Here is a 12578-nt window from a genome sequence, read left to right as displayed (position 1 = left end):
CCCCACCGGCTGCCTGGGCTCCCCGCGCCGCGATTGGCCGCGCGGGCGCCCCCCGCCCGGGGCCCCCAGCTCCAGCGGCCGCGCCATTGGCTGCGGGTCTCCGCCAGCCTTTACATAAGCCCGGGCGCGCTCGAGTGGAGTTGTATAAAGCGAGCGAGCGGTGGCGGGGCGGGAGGCTCGAGGCCAGCCCGGGACCGGGGCTGGGAGCTGGAAGGCGGCGGCGGCAGCGGCGGCGGTAGCGAGCGCCCGCGCTCCGACGCCCCCAGGCGGTGGGGCAGAGAGAGCCCGAAGATGGCTCCGAGCGCTGACCTCGGCGTGAGTACCCGCTCCCGTGCCCCCACTCCCTCAGGCGGAGAAAGTTTCTCCCGCCCTGCGCGCCCCTCCCGACCCGCCCGCAGGGATGGCGGGGACGCCGCCGGGGAACCGGGAAGACGGACACCGCCGCGGAAGGCGGCGGCTGTGCAGCCAACTTGCCGAGAGGCTCAGGACCCGACTGGCGCGCCAGGCCTCCCCCGCGGGCTGGGGGCGAGGCGGGCGCGGGGCTGGGGATGGAGGAGAGGTGCGAGCGGAGCTGTGCGGACCACAGCCCGCCCAGCTGGCGGGGAAGGTGCTGGGGGCGCGCTGGAGGTCAGCCGTTTGGGGATGGGGCACTGCGAGGGGGGCGGAGCGGGTGAGGAGGGATGTGCCGGGGGTATTTCGGAGTCACCCAGCGGGGCTCAGCCTCGGGCCGGGGAAGCTACTGGCCTCGACCGGGTGACTATGCTGCCAGCATGGGGAAGAGCCCCGGGTAGCTGGCGCTTCTTCCCCGGGGAAGCCGAGCTCCTAGGCACAGCGCTGGGTGGCAGAGAGCTCTGGGAGCTAGCCCCGCGAGCGGCGTAGCTGCCCGCTGCCTTTGCTGGACCGAGGTGTGGTCTCCTCGCTCGCAGCCTGTCTCGGGCAAACCAGCTTCAGGCATTCCGGGGGAGCCGGGGTCCTCCTCCGCCCGTGGGGGCACATGGAGGCTTTGATGGGGCAGCAGGCCAGGCTTGGGGGCATGCCCAACAATGCAGCGCGCCCCTTCGCAGTACAGTAGTTGGGAGCCCTGGTTAGTCCCGTTTCTGCAGAAACCAACTCAAGAATCCAAAGTCATCCCAGCTTGGATGGGAGCCTTCCAGAGTGGTCGGGGAATGTTCCTGGGGTTGGGAGGGGGGCACTCCCCTTCCTCCGGGAATGACTAATGAATATTGCTGGCGGTGGTCGCGGGGTGTGCACCTAGTGTGGCTTCTGCGTGTCCCAGGAGGTGCTTCAGCTCTCCAGGCAGGACACATTCTTGAGTCACACTTGAGATGTCTTCTGGGATGGGTACAGGACTTCCCAAGTGAAGCCAGGTGGAAAAGAAGGGAAAAGGGTTCCAAGAATAGGGGACAGCTCTGTAGTGCTGTCAGGAATCAGGGGAGAACTCACGGGGGAAGAGAATCTCTACTGTTGGGAGACTTTTTTACCCTGATGACTTGGGGCTGGAGATACCCAAGACTGAATCAGAGTGAATTCAGAGTCATGCTGTACCTCACTCTCGGCCATGAGGGAGGGGAGATGGAGGATGGAAAAGTGGGAACATGCCGGTTCTTCCAATATAGCTCTTGAGGAAGCATTTTCTCTCCTTCTGACTTAAGAACATCATCCTGACAGCAGCTCCTAAAGTCAATTTAAGAAGCAATGAAGGGAGTTTAGGGTATTGATGCTGGCACAGTGGACCACAATTAGAATATTCTGACTTCCAGTTGGCACAATGGACTCTGGAGAAGGTCAAAGGCATGCTGCTCATTTGGGGTGTATCCTTCACCTGTACCCCATTTGTGAACACGGTGGGGGTTTTGAACTCCTAGGGTAACTGCTTCAGCCTGGAGATCTTCTATGGGGGTTATCAATCCATACCCCCAAACCCAGCCCCATCCTCTGCCTGCATTCAACATTTTTCTGCTGCGTTTCCCTACACCTTCTCTCCACTGGGGATTTGTGCAGCGAGGTACCTGCTTGTTTCTCTTTCTTCCCTTCTCTCCATCTGTGTTGCAGCTGGCCTTGTGAACCCTGATGTTTATTACTTGGCGCCTTGACATTTGCTTAAGACGTCCTATCGCTGCATGGGAGTGTCCCTGTGAATGTTGCACCAAACACCTGTGTCATCCTAGGGAGTCAAACCTAGACCATTGTGGAAAGAGGACCATGGGCCACAAAGGCAGTACTATGAAAGTGCTTATGGCAGTCTCCTGTTCTCAATCTTCTTGCTGCCTGCCTAGGTGATGGAAGGTTAAAGGTGGAGCAGGCTCCTTGGTGTCCAGTAGGGGGCGCAAAAGGCACCCAGCTCAAGACCATGACTTTCCCACTTCTTGCCCTTTACTGACCATGGTAACTAAACACTTTGGGCAAGCCCAGGCCACAGCCCCCAAACCTCACCTTCATGATGGAAGCTCTGCTGCCACAGGCTTCCTGGACGTCAGGTGGGCCTGCGGTCTCAGGTGCAATGGGGCAGGTGCGTGCACAGCATTCCAGGGAAAGAGCTAGTGCTCAGTCCCACCTGCTCTCAGAGATCATTCCTTTGGACTTGGTTCTGGTGGGTCCTTTGAACTCGTTAGGAGCTCATGGAGTCCAAGAACATTAGGGCTAGAAGGGAGGATCCTTGAAGAGCACCTAGTCCAACCTCATCCCATCCCCAACACTCACATGCATACATAATTTACATATGAGAAAGCTGAGGCCCAGTCAGGGCAAGTGTCTGGCCCAAGGTCACATGATTATTTGGTGGAAGACATTGGACTAGGTCTCAGGATTCCCGGTTCTCTACACAGGGCTCTTTCCAATCCTGTGACATGCTTCTTCTTTACTATGGAGATGGACGTGTGTTCTCAGCACACTAGGTATTCATAGTTGCTGACATTGGTAAATTAACAAATTTAGTAAATTTGGGAAAATTTCCTTCAAATCAATTATTCAGAGCGAGGAGCAGGTAAAGGTCTTGTAATGTACATATACAGGTAATAGAAATTCCGAATTGCTTTTTCCCTTCCATCCACTGTCTTATCTCGTTATTCCAAGTAGTCTTTTAGGCAGAAACAAAGCAACTCTGGTTCTCAGTTCATGCATGTAGGAATCGGAAGCGCCCAGTCCCTCGCTGTGGTCTCAGAAGCCAGACCAGAGCTCGCTCTTTCTCTCACTAGGGCATGCTGGCATAGGCTCTCCCTGTCCCGCATCACACTACTGCCCGTGGCACCTCCATTACTCAGATCCTGAGTGAGAGTTCCCAACCATTACTTGCCCACTTTCCCATCTTTGCTGCTCCCCGCTCAAGGACAGAGTGTAGGATGTTCTGTTTTTGCAAAATCTTCATGTTAGGGCTTCTTGGGTGACCTGGAAGATACTACCATTTCCACTGCCCTTTTTCTGTTCTGGGAGTCTGACTGTCGACATCTGAGCTGGGCCTTGGGAAGGAGGCTTGCCGGGTGGCCCGTGGGCCGCCTCTCTGTTTCCTCTCCCCACCCTGTTCCTTGGCACATGGCATAGAGCTCCTCTGGGGTCCCCTCGGAGCCTCAGCACACTCGGCGGTGACTCTCAGGAGGAACCAGTGCTGCCAAGCCAGAATCCGGAGAGCCAGATCCTCTTCTGTCCCTAGAGCTCACCCAAGGGATGCTTGTTGCCAGGGAAGATGCCTGAGTTTCCTCTTCTCCTTCAGGCTCACAGGAAAGTTGGGTCTTAGTCTTCAGGGGGAGGAGGGAGGTAGTAAGATTATGTGGACCACCAGAGAGCAACAGCCCCCTCCTTTAGGAAGTGGGGTTGTGAGGGGCTGTGTTTGAGATGGGTGCCAGCTCCTGGCTCTAGCTGAAGAAATGTGCCTGCCTTCCCAAGGCTTGATCTAGTCTGGTTAAGGAGAGGAATATTATTATTACACGAAATATGGCTAGAGCACAGGATCTCTGTGCTCTAGGATTTTTGGTTGAATGGGGAGAGGACATAGAGTTTGAGATGTGGCATTAGACACTGAGAAAACAAGAAGTCGCCCTTTTCGTGAGCCCCACTAGATGGCTGACCCTTACTTACCCTACTCTCGTTGGGAAGGCAGCCCAGTGTAACAGAAAGGACATGGGCCTAGAATCTGGCTCCCCCCCACTTACTGGCTTAGAGATCTTGGACAAACTGCCTGACCTCTGCATGCCTCAGTTTCCTCCTTTGCAAAACAGTGAAGCTGGCAACCCTGTGATAAGGGTAGGATAGTGAAGATCAAGGAAGATAGTCTTTAACGTGCCTCTGCCCTTGGCGAGATGTAAGGAGGTATTCAGCTGAAAGGGGATATAATTGCAGGATCACTGGGAACCACACAGATTCCTCCTTTTCCAAGCGAGCGAGGCTGAGTGTCCAGGTTTGCACATCAGCCTCCGCTCACAGCAGCATCTGGGCTGATGGACAAGGCCTTCCTGGCAGGGCTCCCTCCTCGCCTTCTTCCTTCCCCTACCTTGGGGTTTTCATTTGGGGGTTCTGCCATACTTGGGGAAAAGAAATTTTACAGGTCCCAGGATAATTCTGAATGTGATGTAGGGCCCTGAGCTATTGATTCCTAAGGAAAGATCTTTGTGCTGGGAGAAGCCTTCCTCGGAGCCCAGTGATTTAAGAGTGCTGACAAATCCGTGCTCACCGAGCCTCCTGCAGGCTGCAGATACAGGCTTCCAGGCCAGCTGGGGCTCCGTGAGGGATTTCTAGGGAGCCTGGCTGCTTGCTTAGGGGACATAAACCTGTGAACTCTGCTTAGGAAAAAGTATGAAATCGATTGGTTCATTATCACACCCAACACACCCTGGACTACTTAGGGCATTTAAGAAATGAGAAGCAGCAAAGAACTTGGAGGCTACGTTGGAAAAGTAGAGAGGTGTGGAGAGTTTGGGGACAGGAAGACCTTTTGCCGCTGAACCACTCATGATCTTGACCTTATTAAAATTCTTTGGCAGTGACTAGAGGGTCCGCATTGCCCCCCAGTCATCTGGCAGTGTCTGGAGACATCTTTGGTTGTCACCGCTGGGCTTGGGAGTGCTACTAGCATCCAGTGGGTCGAGGCCAGGGATGAGGCTAGACACCCTACCATATGTAGGACAGCCCCCCCAAAGAAAAATTGTCTGGCCTAATATGTCAACAGTGCCAGGGCTGGGAAACCCGGGCTGGAGCATCGCCCCACAGAGTCGTAGCATGCTGGAGGTGGGAGGGATTTCAGAAGTGCCGTCATCCAGCTCCCCCATTTCACAGCTCAGGACACTAGGATCCGCAGCGGTGGAAAGACTAGCGAGGGTCCTACTACAAGCAAGCGGCCAAGCTGGTCTGGAACTCAGATCTCCTATTTGCTGAGACCAACTTATCCAAACCCTTTCAAAGATGTTGTGAAGATTAAATGTGAGCTGTGAAAACACTTGGAAAATTATAAAGAGACTATTATTAATATTGCTATTATTAAGAATTTGGGAGTTAGGAAAGTTCTATTTCTGGCTGTGCCACTGACTCATTGTGTAATACTGGGTGCATCATCCCCCCACCCCCATGCCTCTGTGTGTGTGTGTGTGTGTGTGTGTGTGTGTAGTGGTGGGGGGGGTGGTCTTAGCAAATAAGTATATTGTAATCATTATCTTTAGAGAAAAGTCCAAAGATTTGCCCTTCAAAAACCCTAGCCACTTTAAAAAAAAAAAAAGGACAAAAATTTTCCTTGAAAGAAATGATGTTGACTTCGTAAGAAGCAAAGCGTTTTCTTCTTGGAAAAATTCCAGTACCCTGGCCCTGTAAGTTGGTTCCAGCCCAGGAAATCTGATCAACATCCGGAGGAGAAACTGATAGCTCCACAAATGACGAGCGATTGGATTTGTCCCCACTCCCTCCAGGAAGGGGAGGTGGCAACTTCACTCTCCTGCTCAGCCCTCCTGGCACAGGGAAGTCCTGCAAGGAACTTCACGGAGGGATGGGAAGGCGTGTTATTAATTAGTAAAACCTTGTTTACTTAACAGACATATTCTTAAAGATCTCTTCCAAGGGACGTTTTGACATATCACTTTAATTAGCAAGCACAGAGAGTGTATAAAATGACCCTTCCTGTTGTTTCTAGTCACTGTTATCTTTGTTTGCACCCAACAAGTGAAGTGACAAGGTCACAGGAATCACTGCCGAGCTCAGGCTGTCCCTTTGACCAGGGGAGGGACCGCGGGGACCTCCTCCCTCACGGCAGCCTCTACCTGCCTGGAGAGCAGCCCCCAAGTGGACATTCTCCCGCGGCATCTCTGCCCTACCCTATTTCGATGTCTGTCTTTAAGGACCCGTCATGTCAGACAAATCCCGACCCAGCTGTCTGGACAGGGAACAGGCCTTGGAGCCCGATCCCGGCCTGCATGGGCAGAGGAGCTCTTGCACGATTGGTGGGAGCAGCCTCCGTTGGTGTTTCTCACCGAAGGCCCATCTCTGGTCTCGCCCTTCATGTGCCCGGGACTGGACATAGGAAGTCACTAGAGTCTCTCCAAGGGGATCAGGTTACACCCTGTCTGGCCCTGTAGTGGAGGAGCTAAGCAGACAGGCCCTTTCCATCACCTGCAGACACGTTGTCTAAGTGATGTCACATTCCCTTTCATCCCGGTCTCTAAGAACAGACTCTTCCTTGGAGATCATAACCGTGCAGCTGTCATCGGAGAAGCTATGTATATCCAAGGAGGCTTTGGCAGTGGGGACACAAGAGTCCCTGAGAAGAAGAAACACTGTCTTGTAAGCAGTGTCAGGGGAGGCCCTGTGTCTTTTGTTCTCAGCCATGGACTCCGTGCCTAGTGTGGTGCTTGGCACGTGGAAGAGCTCAGTGGGTACTTGGGGGTTGGTTGGTGCTTGGCACGTGGAAGAGCTCAGTGGGTACTTGGGGTGGATAAACAAGCAAATGCAGGGGGCCGTTCTGGGGCAGAGGTGGCTCTTGGTATGAAAGTGGATCTCCAGAATGGCCTGGATCAGTGAGGCCAGTTTTCCTTCTGGGTCCTTCTTCCCAGAGGACTCTAGAAACCTCAAGGTCCCACTACTCAAGCAGGGGTTGAGGAGCCCAGCCAGGGCCCACCCTATGAGACGGTGGCCAGCTCTGAGCCCTCAGCAAGGCCAGGGTTCTCTTTCTTTTTACCCTCCTCTGGGTGCTCTCTCCCCTTCCCTTCTCCTTCCCCCAAGGCTGCCAGAAGTTCAGCGCAGGTTTGCCTCGCTTTCAGCTGAGAGAATAGATGATATTTTGAATATCCACTGAAGATGGACTAGGGAGTGAATCACTGCTTCACAGAAAGATTCACCAGGGCATGCTTCTAAACAGCAAGGTCCGTTAATGCGTTTTAAGTGATTTAGGGGGAAAAAAACAAACAAACCCTGACCCGTAGACTCCTAGGCCTGGAAGAGCACTTCGGAGGTCGTCCAGTGTCACACCACTCCACTGCCCCAGGATGCCTACATCCCTTCTGTGGGACTCCCACTCACTTTCCAGAAGCGCTGTCTGTCCTGCACACAGCTGCCCCAAATCTAAAATGCTCTTTCTACAATGCCTGGCTGATCTTGTAGCCCACTTCAAACTCCCTCCCAAGATGTGAGTCCGGCTCCTTACCTTGGCTGAGCTGGCAGACTCTACAGGCCCAGCTGCCAACCCGCCTTCTCCTACACCCTGCCCGCCACAGCCCAGGCACCGCATTCCAGCCACTGCTGCATTCGCCTAGAGCACCACGCTGTGTCCCAGCCACGCTGGGGTCCGCAGGTCCACCTGGGATGCAGCTCCCGTGGAATGAATCTCCGTTCTCCGTCTCTCCCTGCCCTTCTCACCTGCGTGCCTAGACAACCCCTCCCTTCCCCGGGCTGCCTCTGCACTTTGCCCCTGTTGCTGCTTGGAGCTTACCCGTCTGCATGTGTCTCACCGCTGGTAGACGGCAAGCTCCTTAGAAACCAGGCCTCAGGTGTCTTCCAAACTGGCCCACGGGCGTCTCCTAACTGAGTACGCGTGTGTGTATGTCAGTAAATAGAGGAGTCCTGTGTTTCGAAAGCAGTACTGAAGAAGTCAACGAACTCCGTTGGGCTCCCTGGACAAATTAGTCACGGAAGCAAGCCTATTCCTCAAAGTCTGACAGTCCCAGGCGTTCCATTCAACTTTTGGCCACTGCTCCTGGAAGGGGAGTACCTAGTGGGCCCAGGTTCCTCCATCCCACAGACAGTGGTTAGCCGTGGTCTTAGCACGATCGCTCTTTCTCTCCCCTGCCACGTACGGGCTTCGTGTTGGTCGGGCACTGCGCTCAGCACGGAACAGGCATCATCTCATTTCATTTGCCTCGTGCACTGGGCTGGGAGATGCCACTTGTCCGCTCACTTTCAGTGACCCCGTTTCATTAGCCTGCCGGTGTCTGGGGCACCTCCTTGCCAGGGGCCCCTGAGTTTTCATCTGCCTTTTCCGGAGCAGGAGCAAGTCTGCTCTCTGTCTGTGAGTCCAGCTGCAGGCAGCATGTGGTGCTTTCCCCAGGTCGAGGGAAAGAGGAGGAAGCCTTGTATTTTCCGGGTGCCGGGGAAGATGCAGAGGATGTGGTGGCCGCTGGGGCTGGTGAGGTGCAGAAGGTCTGGCGTTTGGCGATGCAGTAGACCAGGACAGAGACAAGGTGGAGAGACGCCCCGACGGAGGCCTCGGGACGTATACTCCGTATACTCCATGGGGCAAGGCCTTTATTTGTCCCCAGCTGTTCTCCCGGCGTTGGGCACAGGGCCTGCCACGTGTGGGTGCACGGGGATGTTAGCGAATAAATGGCCGAGGGGAAGGCCCCTCCAGACCTCCAGCTTTCTCTCCCACCAGGCCCAGTGTTTGCTTCCCGGCTGGCATCCCAGCTTCCAGCCACACTCTCCCATGGCTTCTCCACACCCCACAGCTATAGGGGTCTTTCTAACACACCCCTCTAGCCCGGGGGTTCCCTAAGCCTCTGGCTGCTGTGGCTCACCAGGCTGCCACTCTTTTCCACCCTCCTTCGCAGAGGTCGTCCTGCCCCATCCTGTGCTCCAGCCACGCAGAGCCTCGTTGCACAACACAAGCCTGCTTGTCCACACGCCATGCTGGCCCTGCAGCCCAGGACACTTCCTCCACCTTGTCCCCTTGGTCAGCTCGCCACCACCCCTCCCTTGGGCCTCCCCCAGCTCCCCCGGGCAGAGGTGTTTGCCCCTCTGTTCCACTGTGTTTCCATCTCACTTGCTGTAAGACAAGAATGCCAGCTGGAGCCAGTGGGCTTAGACACCAAATCTGGCTCCTGCACACACTAGCCTTGTGACCTTTAGCAGGTTCCTTAACCTCTCTATGCCTCAGTTTCCTCATCTATGAAATGGGGTCCATAGTAAAGCCTCCCTCCCAAGGTTACCATGAGGACTGAAAGAGACCATCTAAGCGAAGGGTGAGAGTAAGTGCCTGGCGCCCAGTCGGGTGTAGGTAAGTGTGACTCTTACCACCCATTCCTCCTATAGGACTTGTTACATGAAATTGCAGTGAACACCTGTTTGCTTGTGTACGGAGTCCCATGAATTAAGCTGAAGAGAGAGGTGATCCGTTCTGAGATTAGAAATGGAGCTCCCACAGGCATGTGGAAGTGGGTGAGGTGAGAGGAAAGGGGCAGTTAATAAGTATTGCCACTGTTCAGGGAAGAGATGGAGAGGCAAGTCTCCAGCAGCGGGGACGGAAAGACTGGGCACTCCTGAGAAATATTCATAGAGCAGAGTGGACGCGGTGATCCCGCGGTGGTGAGGAAGGAGGAAGAACCAATTATGACACCAGATTTCCAACCTGAGTGACAGTGTTGGGGTTTGAAGGAGCCCAGTGAACAGCATCCCCCTTCCCTACTGAGGTTCAGGACCAACTGAGAGAGAGAAAGGGGGAGGACGAAGGGAGGAGGGAGGCAGACCTCAGACACCATCGTTACAGATATGGCTGTTTGGAAGGCCCGGCTTCAGAGTGGGGTCTGTGGGGCACCTCCCAGTGCAGCTCTCGATGCAGGTGGGGGAAGGGCTGAGCCTCAGCACGTGGCAGAGACTGGCCTCTGCAGGGAGGCAGGTCCGGAAAGGGCTGTCCTGCACAATTGTTGCACACTGAGCAATCTGTGAGTCCCAGCTGCAGCCCTCAGGAGGAGGACCTGGGGGAAGGAGAGAGGCCAGGAATGTGGCCCTGGGACTGGAGGCTCTCAGTCTCACACTCTTGATGCTTTGGCCTAGAGACTTCCTTGTTTTTCTGGCTGTCCTGTGCACGGTAGGAAGTCTGGCAGCATCCCTGGTCTCCACCTTCTAGATGCCAATAGCATTCCCTTCCTTGATTGTGACCACGGGAAATGTCTCCAGACATTGACATGTATCCCAGGGGGCAGATAGGGGAGCAAAATTGCCCCCAGTTGAGAACCACTGCTCTAGTCAAGTGGAAGGTCCTCTGGATGGAAACCTCAGGAGTGGGAAATAAATGCCTCCTCCCCACTCCTGACCCAGGGAGCGGGGCCTTACATAGGCAATGCTGGAAGGGCAGGTTGGGGTGACAGCCAGGTCCTCCACTGCTCTCTGGATGCTCTCCCTTCCCTCCTGCCTCTCCTGTCCTGCTGCCTTCTTAGCATCCTTCCACTTAACTTGCAGCGACACCCCCGACACCCCCTTACCTTTTCGGAAGCATTCCCAGCTCCCCGCCCCGCCCCCCAGCTCCTTTAGCTAGCTCTTTGGCTCCCTCCTCTACAGCACCCCTCACCCTGTACTGCGGATGTTGACGAACTTTCTCCCTGTGACCCCAGCACTGAGAGTAGAATCCCAGGCTCGTACAGGGTCCCCGGGGAGTGTCGCTGTGGGTGAATGAACCAAGACAACGTCTGGTAGCTCTTCTACAAAGATGCCTTAGTTCCAGGCACTCCTGAGTGGGGCTCAGCCCCTGCGGGGCGGAGCGCTCCTGCAGCTGCCTTTCTCCCCGTGTCTCTGCCCCCTACGGGTCTGGAAAGGGTCTGTGCTCCCTGCTCATTCTCAACATCTGAAGCATCTGGGCTCTTGCTTTTGTGAGAGCTCGGGGTGGTGTCCTTGCCTCTTTAGATAATTGCTAAAGAACTGCTTGCCCTGGAAATTGCCCTGGAAGCCTCTCCCCACAGCTGCCTGACCCCACTCCGAGATCTAGGTTGCTTGGTTACCAGCTTTCAGACCCAAATCAGGAAAGTCCCAAGGCCACAGAAAACTGAGTTTGGCTGCATGTGACCCGACCCACAGCCAATGTCTAAAGACTATGAGACCTAACACTACCCATGTGGAAAGAAAGGAAACAAGCAGTGAGCGCTGCCCAGCCTGGCCCCAGCAGGTGTCCACTAGCTCACCTCACCCTTGAAACCCTGGTGTGTCGTCTGCTTCCCACATTACAGATGATGACACTGAAGATCTGAACGATGGAGGAACATGCCCGAGGTCACTATGTAGTTGATTGGGGCAGGGGGAGGGGGGAGCGAGAACCAAACCCAGGTCCCTGACTCCAGGCTTTGAGTTTTTTCCCCCTCTTTTTATCCTAACTGAAGATTGTTCAAGAAGTTTGCTTATAGATTTTTTAAAAATTATTATTATAAAGCAATTCTACTCACTGCCTGAACCACAAGTCCTACCATCCCTTGCCCTTGTTAAGCCAGGCCCCTCTTTGCCCCCTCCCCACACCTCCCCTGCAGAAGCAGCTCACATTCCCTATGGAGGCACTGGCTACTCTGGCCCTGCGGCCCTCGGCCCAAGCTCTGCCTTCGGTGGTTAACCTCGCCTCCTCCAGGCTGCTCGGCCCTGGATGTCCTACCTTTGCACCTACGTGCTTAATCTCCTACTCCGTGCAGCTCAGAGTGCTCGAATACATAGTAGGTGTTTCATGCCCAAGCATTCGAGAAAACAAAAAATTTCAGTTCAACCTACTTTCTGATTCTATGTTTAATTTCTCCACGCTCTCCCAGAAGATTCAGATGTTCACAGTGGTGTGACAGGAGGTGTCTCAGGTCAGCCATGTACAATGTGAGGTCACTCCAGGCGCCGGCGGCCCTTCCACTTCATGCAGTGCCAGGCTGCTTGGCTTTCTTCCCCAAACTCCCTATCTCACCTCTTCCTGTGACATTCTCTAGCTAAGTAGGGTTTCTTCATACACTACAACAAGCTGGTGAGGAATTTTAGGAGTAGAAACATTTTTCCCTTTAAAGCAGATTGTAGCTTACACTCCCAGGTCTCTGAGGACCATGAGGCTAGAGCAGTGGTTCCCAACCTGGGCCTCCCATCAGCATCATCTGGGGAGCTTCTCAAAATACACAGCACCCAAGCCCCAGCCCAGACCAGTGCAGCCAGAAACTGGGTGAAGGACCTGGGCCACATCATATTTCTAAAAACTCCCAGCTGAGTCTCTTGGCCAGCTGGGGTTTAGAACCATTGGTCTAGATAGAGCCTTGCTACTAAAAGTGAAGTCTACGGACCAGCAGCAGAGGCGTCATGTGACACTGTGTTAACGCGCAGAAACTGAGGCCCCACCCCAGACCTACCAAATCAGACGGTGCATTCTACCAAGATCTTCAGGTGAT

General features: G+C 54.7%; 1 protein-coding gene across 1 annotated transcript in view; it reads left to right on the top strand.

The window, feature by feature from the left end:
• Positions 1 to 128: 128 nt before the first annotated feature.
• The window catches only part of CRTAC1 (cartilage acidic protein 1), a 144118-nt gene continuing 131668 nt past the window's right edge, over positions 129 to 12578 (top strand). The window contains exon 1 of the mRNA XM_011221980.3: positions 129 to 315. Coding sequence (XP_011220282.2) covers positions 292 to 315 — 24 coding nt within the window. The 5' untranslated portion in view covers positions 129 to 291. The remainder of the gene's footprint in view (positions 316 to 12578) is intronic.

Source organism: Ailuropoda melanoleuca, chromosome 6 (genome assembly GCF_002007445.2).
Source record: "Ailuropoda melanoleuca isolate Jingjing chromosome 6, ASM200744v2, whole genome shotgun sequence".
Classification (NCBI taxonomy): domain Eukaryota; kingdom Metazoa; phylum Chordata; class Mammalia; order Carnivora; family Ursidae; genus Ailuropoda; species Ailuropoda melanoleuca.
Note: the sequence above shows the minus strand (reverse complement) of the source record. Positions and strands in the feature narration are given on the sequence as shown.